Source organism: Chiloscyllium plagiosum, unplaced genomic scaffold (genome assembly GCF_037043375.1).
Source record: "Chiloscyllium plagiosum isolate Xiang-an unplaced genomic scaffold, Cpla_swu_hap1 HiC_scaffold_39, whole genome shotgun sequence".
NCBI classification, from domain to species: Eukaryota; Metazoa; Chordata; class Chondrichthyes; order Orectolobiformes; family Hemiscylliidae; genus Chiloscyllium; species Chiloscyllium plagiosum.
The window spans coordinates 23,164,941-23,190,964 of NW_028270177.1; the positions used below are offsets into that span (position 1 = coordinate 23,164,941).

At 38.3% G+C, this 26,024-nt stretch overlaps 1 protein-coding gene across 9 annotated transcripts in view; it reads right to left on the reverse strand.

Moving 5' to 3' along the window:
* The window catches only part of tcf12 (transcription factor 12), a 329,491-nt gene that overhangs the window by 84,153 nt on the left and 219,314 nt on the right, over positions 1-26,024 (reverse strand). For 8 of the 9 annotated variants that reach the window (XM_043677462.2, XM_043677465.2, XM_043677466.2 and 5 more), the window contains 4 exons: positions 24,643-24,748; positions 15,362-15,501; positions 6,324-6,465; positions 6,032-6,096 (listed from right to left, as the gene is read on the reverse strand). In XM_043677462.2, the coding sequence (XP_043533397.1) occupies positions 6,032-6,096; positions 6,324-6,465; positions 15,362-15,501; positions 24,643-24,748 (453 nt within the window). The remainder of the gene's footprint in view (positions 1-6,031; positions 6,097-6,323; positions 6,466-15,361; positions 15,502-24,642; positions 24,749-26,024) is intronic. The other variant, XM_043677468.2, reaches the window with a different exon arrangement.

Sequence of the window (26,024 nt, forward strand, 5' to 3'; positions counted from 1 at the left end):
TATAAACTTTACAATAATCATGCTAATATTGTTCATTATACCAGAAGTTCAAGTTCAAGTTTCTGACATATAATTGCAAAGTAAAAATGCTAGAAAGTCCAGAGATCAGACAATGCTGTCGAAATGTAATTTTGTTATTTTAATGATAAACAACTCAAGCTTTCACTTGCCTCTATGTACACATTTCTAATCATAGATTCAAGTGTAAACTAAACACATGGTTTACATAACCTAATACCTTCCCGGACAATGTCCTTTATTCTCATCGTAACTATGTCACCTAAAAAAATTAAGAACAAAAAACTGAACTTGCCTCCCTTGGTTAAGGGTCAGCCTAGCCAATGATGCCTACATTCCTTGAATAAATTAAAAATGGCAATTAAACATTCAAGGAGGCCAGCTTGAATAATAAAAATCTGCAGTATGAACAGATAACCAATGTGAACCACAAATCACACAATGGTAATCTGGAAAAAAATCACTGTGGTATCAAGAAGCACAACTGCAATTTTGCAAACTATACATTTTTTAAAACAACAGTAGGCATATCAACCATTGTTGACATATCAACAATTGTTGAATTTCTCTTCCTTTTGACAGTGTTTCAGACTCTTCAATGCACAGCTTGATAATCCTCAATTTCAATATTTAGCATAAAGTTGGGCATGGTAGCTTTTATTGTGTTCAAAGCAACACGAAAAGCTTCCAACACATATAGCATGTTTCAATTATTTTCATAAAGCTTCCCTTATCAAATGACCTTAATTTACAAACTTAACTATGCAACCGCTCTTTTTAAAAAAAACCTCCAAAATTAGGTCACTAAATCTGAAACCGAATGCAATCTGGTAATACTTGGACGTGCCATTATATTTGAAAGAAAATCATTTGATACTAGGTATGAAAACATATTTTGCTCATGTTTAAAACAGGTATTTTCTTCCTCAGAAAACGATGGCATTCTAAAACTAAAGTTGAAACAATTGCACAAATTCAAGAAAACAGACGGACTGAAACAAAAAGATCTGTACACTGCAGACTGTGATAGATACTAATATAGCAGATAGAATGTCAAAGTCAACAATGACAAATAATTTAAGGAATAACCTGGCTATTCTTGTCAACCAACACAGGATGGTACAGTCACATAACTGGCAACATAGTTGAAAACATATCTTTTATGCCCTGGTCTTTTCTCCTTCTGTCCAGTTATACAGTTCTCAAACCAGCTAACTTATTCAGGCAATAACTTCAGGAAGATGCACCCTGCTTCATTTGCAAAGCATTCATGTCTGGATCTGGTTAAGATTTACGTTTGCAATGCACATTCTTTCTGCTGTATATGATTTCACTGATGTAAGAAAATGACAATGGTCCCACACCCGTAACTGAAACATTGAGGGCAAACCTGCATCCATATTGCAGGTGTTGGAGCTGCTTGTTTATAAGAGACACAAAATGGTTGAACAACTGATAATAAAAATCTTGCTTCAGCATTATGACACAAAATGGTTGACCAACTGATTTAAAAAGCCAGCTTCAGCATTTAAGTGAAACAATAGTGCCTTTGAGAAGGGGTATTCCAAGGAAAAGGGGAGCACTATCTGAACAGCACGCAATGAGATAGCCTTAATAAGGAAATATTCAAGGATGAACCATTTGAAGATTTGTAACAAACACAGATGAAATGATGGAATTATGACTCATAAAATAACTTTGAACGATCACTAAACTAGAATTAATTAATTCCAGTCTCATCAAGGAAAGGATGTGTTCAGCCATAAAAACAGCAGCTAAAATTGTCTCGCAGAAATTGGCTGTTTTCTTGAAATTATTTACAATATTAAGCAATAAGCTTTAGTTAAAGATTCTTCAAATAATCACAGAGATAGATTTCAATTCAATTTGATTAGATTAGATTAGATTACTGACAGTGTGGAAACAAGTCCACACCGACCCTCTGAAGAGCAACCCACCCAGACCCATTCTCCTACATTTACCCCTTCACCTAACACTACTGGAAATTTAGCATGGCCAATTCACCTAACCTGCACATTTATGGACTGTGGGAGGAAACCGGAGCACCCGGGGGAAATCCACGTAGACACGGGAAGAATGTGCAAACTCCACACATTCCCTGAGGCGGGAATTGAACCCGGGTCTCTGGCGCTGTGAGGCAACAGTGCTAACCACTGTGCCACTATGTATCAGTAGCAGTTTAAAACTAAGCCCTGAATTCTGAGTTGTGCTGAATGCCAGATTTGATTTTTCATGTTATATGCGCTCATGTATAGTGTACAATGTCGCCACACACAAGGCACCATCTTACGTACAAGCACCTTATAAAACTTTATGCTAAAAGCACTAAGGGAAAATGTTAAAGAGATGCCTGGCATATCTTGTCTCATTAGCTAAAGAGTGCTAAGAAAAATAATTATAATACTTTACAATAAAATTAATATTGTGACTAATATTTTTATATAAGAGAAATAATAGAATTTGATAAAGATAGGAAATGGAATACAATAAACAATAGAATTCAAGCAGTCCTTCGAGATAAGTCAGCAACATGATCAAAGGAGAACAGTCAGTAACTTTGCAATGCAACATAAAAAGATCCCAGGGCCTAGAGATTACAATGACTGTTGGCATCACGAAAACAGAGGGTTGTCCACAGGACCGTCCATCATTGATCAGGTGTTTCACAGGGATGATTGTATCGAGAAAGCAGGAAGGCACAGTAACCAAGTTGCGTGAGATCATTATAACACACAATGTATAAATATACTGCTTTAAAAATCAGAGCGTGTCAATGATCTCTCTTCCAATCTGAGCTTAGATTAAGAAAATGACTGGGTACTCACGTCGAAGCCAGATTTGGGGACGATCGTTTGGCCCTCTCCCTGCATTTACTGGTTATAGTTTTAATAAAAGTCAGCCATGTGCCTGAACCCTCTCTGCCTCCTGAGTCTTTGTCCCCAGACAAGGGGTTACGCTCCTACAACAGGGATTCCCTGTAGCATCCTTAGAACTATAACTGTTCAGGGCAAGATTTTCATCCTTGTCTGGGAAGAGGTCTCATCTCTGAGAGCTGCCAGCCAACTTTTAAAAAAATTTTATTCACAGGATGTTGACATCTCTGCCAGGTCAGCACATTTACTGCCCAACTCTAATTGGCCAGAACACAGTTAAAAAGTCAATCACATTGTTGTGGGACAGATCAGGTAGGGATGGCTGTTTCCTTCGCTAAAGGACATTAGTGAGCTCGATGCATTTTTCTGACAATGGTTTGACGGCCATCATGAGACTCTTAACCCCAGATTTTTATATGATTCAAATCCCACCATCTGCCACGATGGGATTCGCACCCAGGTTCCCAGAATGTTATCTTGGATTCTGAATTAGTAGTCCAGCAATAATACCACTAAGAAAGTGTCTCCAATATATAGCCAGCAAGTCTTCAGTCTGAGCACTGCCAAAAGGCTCATAGGTACTGCTGGGATAACTGAAAGTCCCTGAAGCATAAATATCATGGACCCAGACTTAAAGGCAAGGTTTTGCAGAAGCCCTACTAGCAGGCTGTGGTGATGCACTTGCCTGGCTTGAGTTGGGTAAAGGCTTTCCTAACAGGAGTCAGTTTTAGATATTCATTTTGTTTTTTAGATTTCCATCAGTCTTTGCACTTTGCTTTTACCTACATTTGTTGAAACAGATCACATAATTCTATTTGCTACGCCATTTTATCTTGTATTTAAGAGACAACCTCAAAACATAATTATCCTCTAAATTTTCATAACTGTAAATATTTGGTAGAAAATTGTTTAGTGGTCTTCAGTTGCAACTGTCAAAGAACATATCAAGACTGAGTATCGAGGATCTTATGTAACTGGAGAAGGTAAGAAAGAAGTCAGTGCTCTTAACAAGCAATCCATACCTTTATCATAGAAGAATCCCTACAGTGTGGAAACAGGCCATTTGGCCCAAAAGGTCCACACAGACCCTCTGAACAGCTTTCCACCAAGACCCACCCCCTACCCTAAACCTGTAACCCTGCATTTCTCGTGGCTAGTGAACTGACCTACACATCCCTGAACACTATGGGCAATTTAGCATGGCCAATGCACCTAACTTGCACATCTTTGGACTGTGGAAGTAAACCGGAGCACCCGGCAGAAATCCATGCACACATGGGGAGAATGTGCCAACTCCACACACACAGTCACCCAAGATTGGAATCAAACCCAGTCCCTGGCACTGCAAGACAGCCGTGCTAACCAATGAGCCACCGTGCCGCCCCACGGAAGATTTGAAGAAAGACAAAAAGAAAAATCAGCAAAAGAAAAATCAACAATTTAGAAGAAATGCATGAAAACACTGATCTGTCAACTTCCAACTTTGATTCATAAATCAGAATTCTTTAGCACCAAAGTGCTAAACAATAAGGTATACAGTCATGTGCTGTCATTCTTTAAAAATTTTAGTAGTGGTAACCCCAAAATGCTTGCACATGTTTCTTACTTTGAAAAGTGAGTAAGTTTACAAGATAGCATTTTGAATTTGTTTTCACAGAATACTTCATGAAACAACCATGGGCGGCACGGTGGCACAGTGGTTAGCTCTGCTGCCTCACAGCGCCAGAAACCCGGGTTCAATTCCCACCTCAGGCGACTGACTGTGTGGAGTTTGCACACTCTCCCCGTGTCTGCGTGGGTTTCCTCCAGGTGCTCCGGTTTCCTCCCACAGTCCAAAGATGTGCAGGTCAGGTGAATTGGCCATGCTAAATTGCCCATAGTGTTAGGTAAGGGGTAAGTGTAGGGGTATGGGTGGGTTGCGCTTCGGCGGGGCGGTGTGGACTTGTTGGGCTGAAGGGCCTGTTTCCACACTAAGTAATCTAATCTAATCTAAAAACCAGAATTAAATTTTGATTAGCCAGTATTTGAAACTTTTGTGAACTTGAAATTATATTTTTAAAAATGAAATGCTATTTCAACTGTAGCAACACTATAAGCACAAACTAGAACTCCTGCATCGATGTTGATTTAGTCAATGTCAGGTTGTGCAGCACTGCCAGCATATTTAATCAACTGTATTCATTAACATTTAATAACCGGCAATCTTTGAAAATGTTCACGACAATTATAAATACCTAGTACAACACTAAAAGCATTACTAAGTTCGTACTGCAAAGCTTACATACTTGAATTTTCTTTCAAAAATAATGTTTGAACAAAATATATTTTAATACTCAATTTTGTTTTAAAGCAACAAACCTCTTCTCTCTGGTTTCTAATATAACTTTCAAAATGCCACACCTATTCTTTCTGGGGTAGACATTCAAACCTTTGGAAGTAATCCAAAGGTAAGGTCTCCCAGACAACAGAAGAATTTTATAACTTCAAAACTGTCACCTGATACTTCCTTAATCTGAACTGCAATAATTATTATTTCAGATGACGTAAAACTCAACATTTCAGAACATTTAAGTACTGTATCATAGCTCAAGTATCAGAATGTATTTTTACTTTATCTGATACATCAAAACTTTGAAAAGTTACCACTTTTACACAGGTCATGTTGTGCCAAGTTTCACTGCAAATGTGTTTACAGCCTTCTGGCAAGTGCCATTTCTTAACAAGTTAAAATACTGAATAAATTTGAAAGATAACTCAAATTAGGAAATTATAAAAATACAATCTGAGAAAATCATACTAGAAATGTTAGTTAACCCTTTGAGTACTGAATGCCCCTTGCAGCTTTCAAAACATGCACACTTTCTATTCAAGTTCCGAATGCGTTCACTTCAATTTCTGAAATGCTCTGATTTTTGTGCAGAAATATTACTGCTGTTCTCAAAGGGTTAAATTAGCATATATCAACGTTGATAAAGCACTGCCCCTGAGGTCAGCATTTTGGTTAAAAAACCAAAGATGTGAGGTCTTTTTCAGTTCTCAATGAAATTATGCTTCTTCACAATGTTTTGGGGGAAATGTAAGTTTTTAAAAGATGCTAAAAGGTTTGATTCAGTACTCACAGATGCCAAAGCTTTTCCAAGTGCATCACCTGTCTGTGAACCCCCAGCTGCATTTCCTCTGTTCCCTATACGCAATATAATTGAAGCATAAAACACTTCGATTATTCACAAGTTCAGCATTTTTCTGCACTTGAATATTATTGTTCCGTACATCCGCGATATGAAAGTTATGGATTAATATTAAGAACAAGACAGTAATTTTGTAGTTGCGAGGTAAGCAACATAATTGTTATAAACTAGCTGATTACTACTTTCCACTTGGTCGTGGAAATCAATGCTTCTTGTAACATACCCAAAAGATTTTCTGATCCATTGACTGGTGGTGTGTGAGAGGCTGCAACATAAGGGGAGCTGGTACTCCCTCGATGGAAGCTAGACATTGGGGGAAGACTGGGGTTGATGTCTGTAGGTGAAACTGAATGTGGTGGATAGTTCTATAAAAATAAAAACACCAAATAACAACCCTGGAAAAAATAAGTCAAATCATATAGCAGTATCTGCTTAATATTGACCCTTAATTGACACAGAGAAAGCTCAAATTAAGCTACACAAAACATTAACAGAACTGCCTAATAAATATGTTGACAGTTTTTTTACTTGAATATATCTGTTCACATAATAATTACTCAAAGCACTTAATAGAACCAGAACTGAACTGAACTGCATCATATACTTTGCAAAATTGGCAGATTTTTTTTTTTACAATCAGCAAGCTGATAGAGTTATATAGTGAATTAAATTACGGTACTATAAGGCACACAGAAAGCCACACGACCAAACAGTAATTTGTCAATCTGTATAAATCAAAGCAACAGACACTGGAAAAATGCACTGAAACAGAAAATTAAGCTGAACTGTATTTTGAACACTATTTCCATGCTGCTTTACACTGTGGTCTGTTCATTACGAATGCAAAAAGGTGGGAAAGATGGTGAAGCAACTGAACTAACTGGAAGAGATATTTTAGAGAACAGAAAAGCAATTGAGCTGCCTAACATCAGCATTGCATGATGTATTAGGCTGCAGGACACAAATTAATCCCAAAACAATTTCACATAGGACATTCACAATCAGCTTTATCAAGATAGTATGCCAGAAGGCTGTAAACACGTTTGCAGTGAAACTTGGCACAACATGACCTGTGCATGCAACAAAAAGGTGATACAGTGATCATTGGGGAGTTTAATTTTCATATTGACTCAGCAGACCAAATTTGCAGTAATGTGGAGAATAAGTTATAGAATGCATACAAAAATAGGTTTCTCAACTGGCACATCAAAGAACCAAAAGGAAACAGTTTATTTTTGATCACATATTGTGCAATAGAAAGAGTTTGATTCGTAGCTTTTTAGTAAAGTAATATTTAAGGAATTATGATCATACAAGATACTTTATATTGAGCTGGAGTGTAATTTAGTTAACACAAACAAGGTTCTTAAGTGGATTTAGGATTGAGGGGGGTGAGTTGGCTGAGGAAAATTGAAAAACTGGATTAAAAGATACAATGATTATCTAGAATGGCAAAGATTTAAGGAATTAACTAATCGTCTGAAACAAATGTACATTCCCTTAAAGAATAAGTGTTGGAGAAGTGTCTGACCAAGGCTAACAAAGACAATGCTAGTTGAAAGCTAGAGGTTTAAAATGCTGATACAAACATGAGTAAGTGAGGGTTGGAGGAGGTTTAAAAACTAGCAAACGATAAGCTGACAAGTTAAAACAGTTTATAAGACTAAATTAACAAAACAATTAAAACAGACTGCAAGGTAGTCTAAGTAGATAAAAAGAGGTTAGCTAAAGTAAATATGGTTTCCTCAGAGACAGAAACAGGAGAAATTACGCTGGACACGAGGTAATTAAACAAATATTTTCTAAGTGTCTTCAAGGTAGACCTAAATAAATCAATTCGAAAATAGTGATGAACTAAGTGCTTAATCATTATTGCTAATGAGAAAAAATACTTAATAAATTAATATGACAAATCCTCTGAAACTGATGGCCTGTATTCTAAGATCATAAAGAGGTAGTTACAGAAACAGTAATTCTGGAAGGTCATCACTATGATGCCAGAATTCCCAAAGATTAGAAGGTAGCAAAGGTAACGCTGCAACTCAACAAAGAACAGAAAGTGGGAAAACAGGGAAATATCGGCTAATTAGCCTGGTGTCATCTATGAGGAAAACACTGAATTTTACATTAGAAACATGGTTACAGGACAATTAGAAAATTATAATGTGATTAGGCAGAGGCAACATGGATTAATGAAAGGGAAATGTTGTTCGATAAATTTGAGTTTTTGAGGGTGTGATTAGGGTGAAAATGGTGGAAGCAGATGTAATGGATTTGGAATTTCAAAAGTATCTGAATTTTGCACACAAGAAGCTGTTATACAGAATCATCCAATTGGAAACATTATCAGTCTCAACTGAGGATTGGTTGACAGACAATAGAAATGCATGGTTCAATTTTGGGTAAGCTGCAATTAGCAACATACCACAATAATCAGTGTTTGGGCCTCAGGGACTCTCATTTTCCATATGACAGGATCAATTGAAACATATCTAAGTTGCTCTGCATATACAAAGCTGTGTGCACTCAGGAACAATAAACAGAGAAGGCTATTTCGAGTCTCCAGCCCAGTCCACCAATGAGATAGATCATAGCTGATCTGGAACCTAACTCCATATGCCCTACAATTCTTTCTCAGTAACAAAAATCTATTGACCTCAGATTTAAAATTTATTATTTATATAGCATCAATTGCTTTTTGCAGAAGCAAGTTTCAAACTGCGACCTCACTTAGCATGTGCAGCAATTCCTAATTTTACTCCTGCAAAATCAGGCTATTTTTCAGACTCGGCCCCCTACACTGTCAACCAATAGAAATAGCTTCTCTTCACTTACCCTCTCAATTTCCCTCAATACCTTGAAAGGTTTCATGAAATCAACCCCAGGCCTTCTAAATTCTAGGTAATACACCCTGAATTTATGGACTCTATCATAATTTAACTGTCACAGTCCATCTATCTTTCTGGCAACTCAACACCAACATCTCTCAAGGGTAACATACCTTTCCTAAAGCACTACCTCGGTGTTGCGTAAGCAGGACAATGTATAACTGAAGCATGATTTTGATATCCTTGTATTCTAAGGAGAAAGGAAGGTATTGTTGGTATCCTTTCTGATCATGTGCTATATGTTTTCATGGGATTTTAATCATCTTCATATGTGTCTTCCTTCACCACAATCCAATATCACCTATCTTTGCATCATCAGCAAATATCAATGAGTGACTTTCTATCCCATAACTCAGATCGCTAATAAACAGTAAACAGTTGAGGCCACACATAGGTACATTGAAGATGATAATAATGTGTGAAGTCGTCCATTTTGCAAAGAACTTTTCTTTTAAAAATCAGAATAAAGCAGGAGAAAGAGCAGAAACCATTAGTAATCAAAGTAACCTGGGTGTCACTGTACACGACCATAGTAAGTTAACATGCAGGCCCAGAAAGCAAAGGAAAATAACACTGTATGTAATATTTTAATTCCTAATAAGGTCTAAGACTGAATATCGAGAGCACGCAAAGGAGCAAATGCTTGCCTTTGGTTGATGAGGCCAATTTCTGGGCTGACAGGATTATCCTGTAAGAAATAAGGCTATTGTCTATGTGTGCACTCAGGAATAATTAACAGAGGAGGCTATTTAGACCTATAGTCACAAAAATTTGGAAGAATCAAAGTTGATGGAATGGATTTATAAATGTGTTTGACAGATAGCATGGGAGCATGTTGCCCCTCATTGAGAAGTCTATAACCAGAGAGTCCACAGTCTCAAAATAAAGGGTTAGCATTTAGGAGCAGAATTAGGTGACATTTCTTCATTTAATTGTTTTGGATCTTGAAAATTCTTGTTGCTGAATATATTCAAGACAGAGAGAAAATAGTCTTACAGAAAATAATATACACAGGAATAATACAGCAAAATGTTCAGGTAGAAAATCAGCGATTACTCCACTAAATGGCACTGCAAATTTAAGGGACTCAATGGCCTTATTTGTCTGTTTCTTATTTTGTTTTACTCTTAAATCTCCAACATTAGATCAGGTCTTTATAACTCTCAGAAAGAAATACAAATTCTACTTATGCCTTATTTTTAAAACTCCACTCAAATTAAAATAGACCAAGTATTTTCTTGAATGAGAAACTAACAGGTAAAATGGTGGCATCAAGATGGTTTCAATATTTTGACAATGTACACGTAACAGAAAATGATTTCACCATTATAAACAACACTCAACTATTTCATGCAATTGAAAGTTTGATATTTAACAGTCTTAAAGGCTATGAAGAGTACAAAGAACTTCACCATTATTTATCTCATAATACTTAACAATCAAGCAAACAAGGAAGATAATTGATAAAGAAAGCAAACTTAAAACATCTCATTGACCAAAAGAACAGCTTGTCAAACATTTGATTTATTGAAAAAAATCACAACAGAATTGACAATCAGATGTCAGTCATAATCAAGATTAAATTTGCTCCCAGCAGTTCTTTACATTCCTAAATAATTACCAACAACTTTGTCAAATATTTTTAGTGAAGCCCAATCCAACATTTTGGATGCAAACCAGAAAAACTAAGCTGACAACTTAAGTTTAACTGACTTGACCTTTGCTAATCACGTTAGATTTCTGAAAACAGAGAAGTAGGAATTTACTCTGCAGATCAACTTCCATTTCTGTGATCAGCATTCTGGTATACTTACCAAAAATTAACTCCTTTAGAAAGTAAGCATTAAAAATTGTAATAGTTACAGAATCATACAATTCTACAGGATTGCTTTAGTTCACTGAATGCAAAGGGAAACAAGATACAAACCACAGCTATTGAACTAAGTGCTGTCAATCCTTCCAATTGATCATCATTTGCTGCAACTTGAAACTACTCAAACAGTCTCAAGCCAAGCCTCTTAATGAGAAGAAAAGTACTCTTTCTTAAGCCTGATCATCAAAACTATATTTATTCGTACCGCTCCCACACTTTACGTAATTCTTTTAACAAATTGCTTCTAATTGGTTAGAATAGGTTTGTTCCTTCCAGTTGCATTTCCCATTATAGTCATTGTTGTTCCTAAACACAATACTCATAATTTGAATAGAACAGGAACAAGTAGAAAATATGAAATCAGACTTTCATCCTGGAATTGAGTTTTCTCTCAACCAGTTCAGCTCAATTCACACATATCCAAACACTGCAACTGCAAAGTAACTACACTTCAATTTATCCAAAGCTTTTCAGCTTTTAGGTTTACCCACATCAGATCCCACTGTCAATATATATAGAATCTCAGACCTCAATGCCAGAGGTTTTGTCCTCATGATTAAAATGCCTATATTCCCTCTCCCCTTCTTCTGATGCACCATGCACAACCCTCTCTCCCCCAACCTTGTACCCCTGTGAAATCACCAATCCTCTGATTCCAGACTTTATTTTTCATTCATTCTTGGAAGAGAACACATTGACAAGGTCAGTATTTATTGCTCAACCTTAATTGCCATTCAGAAACATTTTACCATTGAAACCCATGCAGTCAGCCTTGGGCCCATTCTCTCCAATTTCTTCCCTGAACAGCTTTCTAATTCTGTCTATGTGCCTGACAAATTGGAAACCTCTTATGGCATGCTCAATCTACAAAAAGCAGACAAGTTTAGTTTGGCCAATTATCACCACATAGACAAGCTTTCAATCATAAGTAAAATGATGGAAAGCCCCACTGACAGTGCTAGCAAGTTACACTGATGCTACCTGAAGGAGCAGCGCTCCAAAAGCTAGTGCTTCCAAATAAATCTGTTGGTCTATAACCTGGTGTTGTGTGAGTTTTCAAGTTGCACTTAGTCAGCAACAATCTCCTCAATTTGAATTCAGCAAAAGCCACTTGGGCCTCAGGCTACATTAGACTTTTGGCCATATTAAAGTGACTGCCCTTGACATTGAGGCACTTAACCAAGTGCAAAGCAGGGGAAAAAAATCTCCACTGGCTGGAGTTCCAGCTTAACTCAAAGGATAATAGTTGCAGTTGTTACAAGCTAATCATCTCAGCCACAGGAGTTCACTGCAAAAGTTTCCTCAGGGCAGTGTCTGATGCCAACCACCTTCAGCTGCTTCATCAATGGCCTTCTCTCCATCATATGATAGAAAAGGAATACTGCAGCATATTCAGCATCAGTCACAACTCGCCAAGGAATTATGCAGTCCATGAGGCAAGATTGAGACAACATTTAAACTTGGGCTGATAAATGCCAAGTAATATCCAAGTCATCAATTACCAAACATTAACCACATCCAACATGGAGATGGTAAACGCCTCCCTAACATTTAAGACTAATACGGAACCCATCATATTTTTCAGCATTTTAGTGGAGGTAGATTGGGGTGGGACAGCAATTGACGAATAACTTAGTTGAACCAGTCACAAATACTGTGGATACAGAACAAGTCAAATATTAATCATTCTATGGTGAGCAACTCACCACCTGACTCCCCAAAGACTTTGCATAATCAACAACAGCTAGTCACAATTTATATCAAGGAACTGGGTATGAGAATTATACATAGTGTTGCATAGATTTTGCCCACCACATATTCACAGTTAATGAAATGATGTGAAAATTATGAGGAGCATGAAAAGATGCTTCTAGAAGGTTTGAAAAATCTAAGAGTGGTCAAAGATTTAGCAGATGAACACAATGTGGAGAAATGAGAGGTTATCCATTTTGGTCAGAAAAACAGATGGCGAGAAGTGGGAGTACTGGACCTCTCAAGGACATGTTTGCACGTTCGCTTCGTTCAGTAATCACTGAAATTTAACACGCAAGTATACTAAGCAATAAAGAAAGGGTTCAGAAGAAGGGTCCTTAGTCTCAAACGTTAAATCTGTTTTCTCTCCATGGATTCTTCAAGACCTGCTGAGTTTCTCTGGCAATTTCTAATTTTTTTTGTTTTAGATCATCAGCACCTGGATTTTTTTGTTTTATAATAAAGAAGCCATATTGGCCTTCATTGCAAGAGGATTTCAATGTAAGCATGAAGAGGTTTTATAACAGGTTTGTGTCTTGACTTAGGGAAAGATATAATTGCAATAAGAATAATGCAATGAAGGTTTGGCAAAATAATTCCAGAGTCCTGTATGCAAATATTACATATACTGGACTTATATTCTCTGGAGTTTAGAAGAAAGACAGGTGAAATAATTCAAGCATATGAAATTCTAATAGAGCAATTGACAAGGTAAATGCAGGAATGTTTGTTTAACTGGCTAAGGGTGCAGGTTGACAGTCTAGAACTAGGGGACACAGTAACAAGAGGCAGACTGAGATGTGGAGGAATTACCTCCCTCTGAGGGTGGTGAGTGGTCTACGGTCCAGCTCTATGATCCACTGCTGCTCCAATTTCTTATGCTCTTCAAAAGAAGGCACACACCAGGAATGCGATGAAAAATCTCCATTTGTGTGTGCACAGCTCCAGCCACACAGCAAGCTCCAAACCATCCAGCTTGCTTTATTGGTACCCAATGCATCATCACAAGCCAGTGTGACTGCAGTGTCTAGCTTTTAAAAGAACTGAAGATCTCACCAAAGTAGCTCTGAAACCCAAAGCTTCTACAGACTAGGTCAAAGACACAAGGCACATTGGAACACTGCCACTTCTTTGAAGTCTTACATCATCCACACTTGGAAATATATCATGTTTCCTTCACTGTAGTTCAATCAAAATCCTGGAAGTCCTCACCAACTGCACTGTGGGAATACTTTGGAGAAAGTGAGGACTGCAGATGCTGGAGATCAGAGTTGAGAGTGTAGCGCTGGAATAGCACAGCAGCTCAGGCAGCATCCGAGGAGTAGGAGAATCACGTTTCGGACATAAGGCCTTCATCATTCCTGATGAAGGGCTTATGCCCAAAACATCGATTCTCCTACTCCTTCTATGCTGCCTGACCTGCTGTGCTTTTCCAGCACCGCATCTCGACTGTGGGAATACTTCCACTAAATAAAACTGCAGAAGGCAATTTAATAACATCTCCTCAACGACAATAAGGTAATGATCAATAAGTGCCAGCTATACATGCAGTATCCACATCTAATTAATGTATTTTTAAAAAATTACCCATTTCTTCATATAACCTCTTTCTTTGACCAAACAACCCTCTTCATAATGTTCCTTTGATCCAGTGACATGAGCATAGGAAGAGGAGTAGACTATTCAAGCCCTTAAGCCTGTTCCAGTATTAAAATAGATCATGAATGATTAGCATCTTAAAAATATACCAACCTTGATTCCACATTCCTTAATGTCCTTACCCAACAAAATTATCAATCTCAGATTGAAAATGTCCATCAGCAATCCTCAGCAGTTTTTTTTTTTTTTCTTTTGTGTGTGTTGGTGGAGATGTAGTAGAGATGTGGCAGAAGGAGAGAGGAGAGAGAAATGATGGGAAGTAGTTTCTCTCTATCTAATTCTTCTATCATCTTAAACATCCTTCTTTGATCACTCCTTGTTCTTAAACATTTAATTGAATAGAAAGCTGGTTTGTTTATGCGACCTGCATTCAACTTTTGAATCTATGCACTAGTTTTTTGCAATATCTGTACATGAACTCTTACGACCTATTCCCCAGCAGTTTGTAGCTTTTCACCACATAGAAGATACTCTAGCTTTCTTATTTCCAAGTTGGATGCCCTCATATATCTTACACTGAATTCCACCGACAATAAATTAGGCTAATCAATCCATCAACACCCACTACATCCTGTTCCCATTGAAGTACTTACTACTCTATTTGGAGTAATCAGCAAATTTGAAGATCAATGTTTTCATTTCAGTCATTAATAATTATTGTGAAATGCTGAGGCCCAGTATCAATTCCTGGACACATTATTCTACAATTAGATTTTATACCTATTATTATCACTGCTGAGCACTTCTTAAACAATTCGATATGAATATAAATAGGTTGCCAAAATTGCACATGCTTTCATTTTTGCAAAGTCACTTACTTGAAATCATATGAACACCTAAGGATGTCTTCCCATATTAAAAGATAAAACCACTGATGTTGAACTTGTATTCAGCCTACTGAATACATGAATAAGTAGTTTGAATCACATACATTTTGAGGGATTATTGAAATGGACAGATTAAACCCTTTGTATCTTTATAGACAACGATATTGAAATGCTTCAGTAGATACCTAAAACCTAACTAGCTTTTAACACACTGTGGAATACATACGAGAAAAGTTCACTGAAGAAGTCAATTTATCCTTACCAAGCGATCATGCGTATGCAGACTGCTATAGCTGCTAGACTGAGAGACATGAGAGGAAGAGCTTCCCAACATTCCTCCATAACTTGGCTGATGCATTCCATTTGTTGAATTCCAAAGATCAGAAGAACTGTGATTTCCTTCTAAGTGGGGGACAAAAGATATTTTATTAATGAAATTTAATTGAAAAAGTTTAAGTTTTTGTATTTGGTATCTAATTCTACCAACCACAGTTGAAAAAGACAAGTTATGTACAATCATGACATTGATCCATAAACAACATCATGATCAGTTTTTGGAAGGAAAAATATTCACTTCAAATGGGTGCGGACCGCGACATCTTTGCTTTAAGAAGTGAAATTTCCAAATTCTAAGGGTGTTAATTTATTTGGAAATTTTCACTTTAATTCAAATGCAGGTTACACAGATGTAACCAGCAAATAACAAACCACAGGAACAGGAGTAGTGACAAAAAACACTGCAGATGCTGGAATCCAAAGTAGGCGAACAGGAGGCTGGGAGAACACAGCAAGCCAGGCAACATCAGGTGATGGAGAGGTCAACATTTCGTTATAACCCTTCTTCAGGACCTGAAGAAATGGTGACTTCTCCTGATGCTGCCCAGCTTGCTGTGTTCTCCCAGCCTTCTGTCTACTTAGGAACAGGAATAAGCCATTCAGCCCATCAAGACAATACTGCCATCCAATTCAATGAGAACGGATCATCTACCTCATTGCTAATTATCCAAGTTATATTCCATCTGCTATCTTCTCCATTCACTTAGCCTAAGTCCATTGAAACTTCCCTACATCTTCTGCATAACTTAAATTTCCACTGAGCTTTGAGTCATTAACAAATTTGGAAATATTATATTTAGTCCTGACATCCAAATAATTTAAAATAGATTGTGAACAGCTGTGAACAGAGATCCAGTATAGATCTCTGTGGTGCCTCACTAGGAACAGCCTGTCATAAGAGTTACCTGTTAACTTTGCTTTGTTTGTTAACTACTCCCCAATCTATAATACTGTTTTACCCCAGTCCTATTTCCTCTAATTTTGCTCACTAAACTCTCCTATGTTACCTCATCAAAAGCCTTCTAAAATACAAAATAAACTACATTCACTGGTTCTCTTCAACCTACATTTCCAATAATATCCTCTATAAACTTCAACAGATTTATCAAATATGATCTTCCTACCATAAATCAAGTTGACTTTGGCCAACCCAACCATTATTTACTGCATAATAAAAGAGTCAGGATAAGCAGCATCTCTGGAGAGAGAAGCAGAATTAATATTTCAAGACAAGTGAATGCTCTTCAGAATCAGGTCCAAAACAAAAATGTCACTGGGCTTCAAGTGTTAACTCCATTGCTCTGTCTTCAGATGCTGCCTGACTTGCTGAGTTTCTCCCACACTTTTTGTTATTATTAAAGATCTCCAGGATTCACAGTACTTTGTCATTATTTCCTAAGTGTTTAGTTATCCAATTCATTGTCACAGATTCTGACATTTTTCCCACCAGATAGGAAGACAGAGTCAAATTCTAAAAAGAGATCGACAAGTTGATGGAGTGTGCAGACATGTAGAAGATTAAGTTCGATGTGCAGAAGTGTAAGGTGCTCCATTTTAGTGTGAAGAACATGGAGAGACTGTACAATAGTTCAAGAGCAAAGAGGTTATGCTGAACTTATATAAAGTGCTAAGTAGACCTTCAGCTGGAGCTTCTATCATTTCAGAAATGATATGAACACATCGAAGAGATTACAGAAACATTTAAGAGAATGATTCCAAGGATGGGAAATTTCAATTATAAAAATTGATAAGACAAGTTGAGAATGCTTTCCTTGGACAGGAGAAGGCCGAGTGGAGATTTGATTAAAGTTCGCAAAATCATGACAGAGTGCACAAAGTAAATGGGGAGAAACTATTCCTGCTCATGAAAAGATCAAGAACCAGTGCAAACAACATTGGCGTGCTTTGCAACAGGAGCAAATGTGAGGTAATAAAGATTTTTCCACACAACAAGTAGTTTAGGTATGGAATCCACTGCCTGGAAACAGGTTTGTGCTGAGTTCAATTGAGACATTTAAAAGGTATCAGATGATTATTAAAATAAAAGTAACATGCAAGGGTATGGGGAAAATGCAGGAGATTGGCAATAAATCAAAATGCTCTCAAATCAAAACCAGTGGAGTGCCACAAGGATCGATGCTGAGTCCACTTCTTTTCGTCAATTATATAAATGATTTGGATGTGACCATAAGAGGTATAGTAAGTAAGTTTGCAGATGACGCCAAAGTTGGAGGTGTAGTGGACATCGAAGGTTACCTAAGATTACAACGGGATCTTGATCAGATAGGCCAGTGGGCTGAGGAGTGGCAGATGGAATTTAATTCAAATAAATGTGAGGTGCTGCATTTTGGGAAAGCAAGTCTTAGCAGGACTTATACACTTAAAGGTCCTAGGGAGTGTTGCTGAACAAAGAGACCTTGGACTGCAGGTTCACAGCTCTTTGAAAGTGGAGTCGCAGGTAGATAGGATAGTGAAGACGACGCTTGGTATGCTTTCCTTTATCGGTCAGAGTACTGAGTACAGGAGTTGGGAGGTCATGTTGCAGCTGTACAGGACATTGGTTAGGCCACTGTTGGAATATTGCGTGCAATTCTGGTCTCCTTCCTATCGGAAAGATGTTGCAAAACTTGAAAGGGTTCAGAAATAACTTACAAGGATGTTGCCAGGGTTAGAGGATTTGACCTATAATGAGAGGCTGAATAGGCTGAGGCTGTTTTCCCTGGAGCATTGGAGGCTGATAGAGGTTTATAAAATCATGAGGGGCATGGATAAGATAAATAGACAAAGTCTTTTCCCTGGGGTGGGGGAGTCCAGAACTAGAGGGCATAGGTTTAGGGTGAGAGGGGAAAGATATAAAAGAGACCTAAGGGGCAATTTTTTCCCGCAGAGGGTGGCATGTGTTCGGAATGAGCTGCCAAAGGAAGTGGAGGAGGTAAGTACTATTGCAACATTTAAAAGGCATTTGGATGGGTATATGAATAGGAAGGGTTTGGAGGGATATGGGCAAAGTGCTGGCAGGTGGGACTAGATTGGGTTTGGATATCTGGTCGGCATGGGTGGGTTGGATTGAAGGGTCTGTTTTCGTGCTGTACATCTCTATGACTCTATTAATGGTAATTTTAGTCAGTTCCGCTTTTTTGACACGTTCTTTGCTTTACTCTTATTTCTGGGATATTTTCTGCATCTTGCTCCGTAAGACAGACACAAAACACTGTTTAGTTCCTCCACCATTTCCCGATTCTCCATTATAAATGCTCCTATTTCTACCTGCAATTGGTTCACAATTGTCCTTGCTCACCTTTTCCTTTTCACATACCTAAGGGAGCTTTTACAGTTAACCTTGAAGGTTCTCGCTCACTAACATTCACATGTTTTCCTTTATTAGTTTCTGGGTCATTCTTTGCTGAATTTTAAATTTCTCCTAACCCTCAGGCTTAAAACTTTTTCCAGTCAATTTATTAGCCATTTCCTTTCATCTAATTTTAGCCACAGCCATTTTGCTTCTTCCATTGAGATTGCTTGAGGAATGAAGACAGGCAATTTCTGGGTTCTAAACAGGTTCTATCCTTGAATCCATTTGCAAGTTGATTTGTTTGCAAGTGGGACCATACATTTGCTCCTGTTGCAAAACATGTCAATCTTGTTGGCACTGGTTCTTCATCCTTTCATGGGCAGGAATAGTTTCTCCCTATCTACTTTGTGCACTCTGTCATGATTTTGCGAACTTTAACCAAATCTCCACTCGGCCTTCTCCTGTCCAAGGAAAGCATTCTCAACTTGTCTAATCAATTTTTATCATTAAAATTTCCCATCCCTGGAATCATTCTCTTCGATGTGTTCATATCACTTCTGAAATGATAGAAGCTCCAGCTGAAGATTTGATTAGCATGTTATATAAGTTCAGTATAACTAAACACTTTGGAAATAATGACAAATCCTGGAGATCTAGAATAATAACAAAAGGTGCTAGAGAAACTCAGCAAGTCAGGCAGCATCTGCAGAGAGCGCAGCGGAGTTAACACTTGAAGCCCAATGACACTTTTTTGGACATGATTCTGAAGAACATTCACTGGACTTGAAACGCTAACTCTACTTCTCTCTCCATAGATGCTTCTTGTCCAGACCTTTTTATTACACAGGAAATGATGATTGGGTTGGCCAAAGTCAACTTAATATACGGCAAGAAAATCATGTTTAATAAATCTGTTGAAGTTTATGAAGGACATTATTTGTAGTGTAGGTTGAAGAGAACCAGTGAATTTTGGATGTTAGAAGGCTTCAATTACAAGTTGAATTCGTAAGTCTCGGGAATGTGTATATATTGGTATTTAAAATTGCACCCCTGTCTGGCATTGTACCATAAATACAAGTGTTCCCAAGTCGGATGTTTATAAATCATTGACCCCTTGTTCTTGTCAATCATGTAGTACTACTTTAAATACTGGCTATTGCATATTTGTCAAATCTTTTGGCATATCTTCCCAAACCACCAGAGCTAACTTGCTCCTAATGCCATCACAATTTCTTTCAGATTAAAAACCAAAGTTTCAGAATTAACTGTATTACATGTAAAATTTAATCATAATAGTTGCTATTTCCCAAAGATTCCATTACAGTAAAGTTATTAATTAAACGCAATATACTGCAGATGCTGGAAATCTGAAATTAACCCCTTCGCATTGTACAATTAATTTAAGATACTCAAATCCCTAGTTAATTCTTCATTTACCGCTCCAGAAACCCATCTCATGTGCACTCTAGAAATTCATCCTCCACAGCCTAAGTGCTGATTATGTCTATCCAGCCTATATATAAACTGAATCTACCTATTCATACTGCATTACACACATCATGTACATCTCAAATGTCATGCCCCCAAAAAATCGCCAATGTTTGCTACTCCTTGCTATTACTCAACTCCACCCAAACTGATTTTAGACCATGTTCCTTTGATCCAAGGCATTTTCTCACCAATGGTTTGATCTTGATGCTCATCAAATGTTCTCGCCTATCCCTTTTGCGACCTAAATGATAAATATCTTTGAATATTTGGTTCCTCGTCTTGTTCACACTGTAACCACATCTGCCCTCAGGCTGGAGCAGAGTAGGTTCAAGGGACTGCAACAAACATTTACAGCAAAGAGAGACGCCATTAGGCCCATCACACCCAAGCCAGTCAACAAAAATCTGACTACATTAATCCCATTCTTCTACTCTCGGCTCACAGCCAGGCAGACTATGGCAACACACAAGTGAATAGCCAAATAAAATTAAATGTTATAAATGTTTGCATCACCCATCCTTTCAGGCAGTGAGTTCCACACTTGCATGACCCACGGGGTGAAAGAATTGTTCCTCAACTACCCTTCTTCGCCTTCTAGTTCAAACTTTGAATGTATGCCGTCTTGTTACTGACAAAATGCAAAATGTACCAGGAAATAGATAGGGCATGTCAGAAAGACAACGTCACGTGATCATGGGTACTTCAATATGAAATAGTCTGGGTAAATAATGTTACCGGTGAATCCAAAGAAAGGGAATTCATGGAATGTTTACAGGATGGCTTTTTGGAACAGCTTGTGATGGAGTCCACAAGGGAGCAAGCTATTCTGGACTTAGTTCTATGTAATGAGCCAGACTTTATAGAAGATCTTAAAGTAAGGGAACTTAGGAGACAGCGATCATAATATGGTAGAGTTCAGTCTGCAGTTTGAATGAGAGAAGGCAAAATCAAATGTAATAGTGTTACAGTTAAATAAAGGTAATTACAAGGGTATGAGAGAGGAACCGAAGAAAATCGACTGGAAGCAGAGCCTAGCGGGAAAGACAGTAGAGGAACAATGGCAGGGGTTTCTGGATGTAATTGAGGACACAGTACTGAGGTTCATCTCAAAGAAAAGAAAGATTATCTGGGGAGTTGTCAGACAGCCATGGCTGACAAAGGAAGTCAGGAAATGTATCGAAGAAAAACAGAGAGCCTATAAAGTGGCCAAGAGCACTGGGAGTTCTGAGAGAGTTCTGAGAGAGGTGGCTGAGGAAATAGCGGAGGCGCTGACTGTGATCTTCAAAAATCACTGAAGTCAGGGAAAGTTCCAAATGATTGGAAAATCACTGTTGTAACCCCCTTATTCAAGAAAGGATCAAGACAAAAGATAGAAAATTATAGGTCGATTAGCCTAACCTCTGTTGTAGGTAAAATTCTAGACTCCATCGTTAAGGATGAAATTCCTAAAATCTTGGAAGTGCAGAGTTGGTTTAGAACAAGTCAGCATGGATTTAGTAAGGGGAGGTCGTGCCTGACAAAGCTGTTAGAATTCTTTGAAGAGGTAACAAGTAGGTTACTCCAGAGAAATACAGTGGATGTCATCTATCTAGACTTCCAAAAGGCCTTTGATAAAGTGCCTCATGGGAGGTTGTTGAGTAAGGTGAGGGCCCATGGTGTTTTAGGTGAGCTACTGGCATGGATTGGGGATTGGCTGTCTGACAAAAGGCAGAGAGTTGGGTTAAAAGGTTCTTTATCGGAATGGCAGCTGATGACAAGTGGGGTCCCACGGGGTTCAGTATTGGGGCCGCAGCTGTACACTTTATATATTAATGATCTGGATGAAGGGACTGGGGGCATTCTGGCGAAGTTCACCGATGATACAAAGTTAGGCGGACAGGCAGGTAGCACTGAGGAGGTGGGGAGGCTGCAGAAAAATTTAGACAGTTTAGGAGAGTGGCCCAGGAAATGGCTGATGTAATTCAACATGAGCAAGTGTGAGGTTTTGCATTATGGAAAAGAAAATACATGCACGGACTATTTTTAAATGGTGAGAAAATTCATAACGCCAAAGTGCAAAGGGATCTGGGAGTGCTAATCCAGGATTCTTTCAAGGTTGATTTGCAGGTTGAGTCCGTGATTAAGAAAGCAAATATAATGTTGTCACTTATCTCAAGAGGGTTGGAATATAAAAGCATCGATGTGCTTCTGAGACTTTACAAAGTTCTAGTTAGGCCCCATTTAGAATACTGTGTCCAATTTTGGGTCCCACACCTCAGAAAGGACATACTGGTACTGGAGCGTGTCCAGAGATTCACATGGATGATCCCTGGAAAGGTAGACCTAACATACGATGATCGGTTGAGGATCCTGGGGATTGTATTAATTAGAGTTTAGAAGGTTATGGGGAGATCAATAGAAACTTACAAGATAATGCATGGCTTAGAAAGGGTGGACGCTGGGATATTGTTTCCCTTAGGCTGGGAGACTAGGAGCCGTGGGCTTAGCCTTAGAATTAGAGGGGGTCAATTTAGAACGGAAATGAGGAGACATTTCTTCAGCCAGAGAGTGGTGGGCCTGTGGAATTCATTGCCACGGAGCACAGTGGAGGCTGGGACGTTGGGTGTCTTCAAGGCAGAGATTGATACATTCTCGATCTCACAAGGAATTAAGGGCTACAGGGACAGTGCAGGTCAGTGGAACTAAAACACTCATCAGCCATGATTAAATGTCAGAGTGGACTCAATGAGCCAAATGGCCATGCTTCCACTCCTAGATCTTATGGTCTTATGGTCTTAAGATCACAGCTTTTGAGGTCTAGTTTATTAATCGCTTGCCGAGCTGCCTAAAATCTGCTGTCAGACACTTATCCCTCTTCTTATTTATATTGTTGGTACCAATGTGGACCATGACCGCTGGCTGTTCAGCCTCCGCTGAAGAATGCCTTCCAGCTGTCCCATAACATCTTTGATAGTTAGGCAACAAACCATCCCGGAGTCACGTAGATACCCAAAAAACACCTGCCTGTTCCCCTAACAACTCTTGTGTCACTACCACTCTTCTTCCTCCCATCTTGAAAGATGAGCTGAGAGTTGTGACACAAACATGGCTCTGGCTTTACTAATATAAGGAATCATCACCCTTAGCAGTATCCAAAATGGAAAAACAGTTAGCAAGGGGATCTCTTCACTAATTGCCTGGTTCTCTTAAACTGACTCATGGTCCCTAACTCCATATCTGCCTGCATCTTCTTCATAACAATCTTGTTAACTAAGCTAACAACTGGTTTTGTGGATCACCAGAGTGACTTCAGCCACCAATGAAGTTCTGAAATTCAGAGTTCATATTTCTGCAGCTAGTGACACTTCCTGCACCCATGATTTTCCACATGCCACAGGTTGCAAATGCCACTTAGCCAAGTTATCTTGTCATACCTTAATTTACAATTTATTTATTAGAAACAGAATAACTTAAGTTATTCACCAGTTTGCTCCACTGCACTGAAGTAAAACTCAAATACTAAAGGGTGTAAGAGGTAGAAAAAGGAACATTCCCTTCTCAACTTCACCAAATTCACTCATTCATTTCCAGACGAACTCCATTTGCAAGTAGGACTCAAGACCCCAGTACCTATACATTCAAATTAACATTACAGCTCTTTAAGGCAAGATGCCACATCAAAGGTTATTGTGTAAAATAAAAGCTCATGGTGCAGGGGTTAACATATTGGCATGGAAACAACATTAGCTTGCTAACAGGAAGCAGAGAGTAGAATTAAGTGGTTTTTTTCAAGCTGGCAGGTTGTCATGAGTGATATGCCACATGGATCGGTATTGAGGCCTCAGCTCTTTATGGAGTACAATGTGAAAAAGAGCGTAAATGCCATTTGGCAGGAAAAAAAAATTTAAAATGTTATCTAAATAGTGAGAGGTTGCAGAGTTCTGAGATGCAGAGATATCTAGGTGTCCTAGCACATAAAACACAGAAGGTTCATATGCAAGTACAACAAGTTATCAGGAAAGCTAATAAATGCTATGGTTTACTCTAAGGGGAATTGAATGCAAGAGTAGGGAGGTTACATCTCAGTTATACAAGGCATTGCTGACATCGCACCTGCAGTACTGTGCTCAGCACTGGTCACTATTCTTGCAGACGGATGTCAATACAATGGATGTAGTTCAGTGAAGGTTTACTTCACTAATATCTGGAATGGGCAGATTGCTTAATGAGCAAAGGCTAAACAGGCTAGGCATGTATTCTCCTGAGTTTAGAAGAGTCAGAGAAGACTTAATTGAACCATATAAGATCCTAATGGGACTTGCCTTGAAGAATTGAATGGCTTACTCTTATTCCTTGTTTGTCTACATTTCCTCCACCGACATCTCCCAACCAAGCCCTCAAAAAAAACCCAACATTTTTAAGAATGAGCAGAATTTGCAAATTACCTTGCATAAAGAATGTACTGGCAAACATGCTGCTGGGTGGTTTGGGTGATGGGTAACTAGGAGACTCCCTATTGAAATCATCTGAGCCTGGAGAAGGTGCATAAACCTGGAGAAAGAAAGAAAAATTGAAATAGATGAGGAAAAAAAGACAGAGTTAAACTTGGAAAAGTTTCTGCTTCAATCCTATCTATTTGAAAATCAGAACAAAATTTTAAAAAGATTTTAAAAAAGGCTAACAATCCATGCCCAAATCATGCTGGTTACCTGAAGTTTCGATACCAAGTAACTTTCCAAAGACTCTCATTTCATGCTATTTTAAAATCATTCATGAGATGTGGTCATCACTGGCTAGGTCAGCATTAATTATCCCATTCTAATTACCCAGAAGGCAGTTAAGAGTCAACCCCATTGGTGGGGGGGTCTGTAGGCCAGACCTGATAAGGACAGCAGATTTGTTCCCTGAAGAACAATAGTGGACCAGATGGGTTTTTCCAACAATTGACAAGAGCTTCATGGTCATTGTTAGACTCTTAATTCCAGATTTTTATTGAATTAAAATTTTACTATCTGCCAAGGTGGCTTTCAAACCCTGGTCCCCAGAACGTTATCTGGTTCTCTGCACTAACAGTCTAGCAATAATATCACTAAAACATCGCCTTCGCCTAATATGGTAAGAGAATAACAACTGTTTTCCAACAAACCTTCACTTCAATAAAAAAAAGCTAGATGCTAACATCTTCAACTGGCTAGCAGCCAAATCTCAGCTCAAGTTTAAAATCGTCAAGGAAACAATGAACCCAATTATCCCTATCAAATCTAAACTTCTGGCTACGGCAAGCACTGATCTGAGACAGAAGAGGAAAAAAAAAAGAACAAAATTTAACTCTAAAGCACAAGTGTACACAGGTTTACAGAAGACCTTTTTTCATGTGCCTCTTCAAATACATTAGCTTAAAACAGATTTAGTGGCTTCTGTCTTTGTTGCACAAATAAACATATGCTCAGACTTTTGGTTAATCCATCACTGTCAAATGAAAACTGGAGAAAAGAGAAACTTCACTGAAACAATGTGATTTAATCAATAGGGGAAATCAGTGAACATCTACATTGAAAAAATGTGAAATGTCAGTTATTGTACTTTTCAAATCAGAAATCAACAATAAAGATTCTGTGGCATTTCCACTCTCATGGTCCAATTTCTTGACTTAGTGCCACATATACCAAACATAATAATAAACATAAGCAATCCATGAATTGCTGAAACAAGGCTCATATATATCAAGAACTGCTGGCTCCAAATAATAGCACTGACTAATTTCTGAGCAGCATCTGTTTTTTTTCTCCTTTCTTTCCTGTCCAAAATATGTATACCTCTCAGCTTT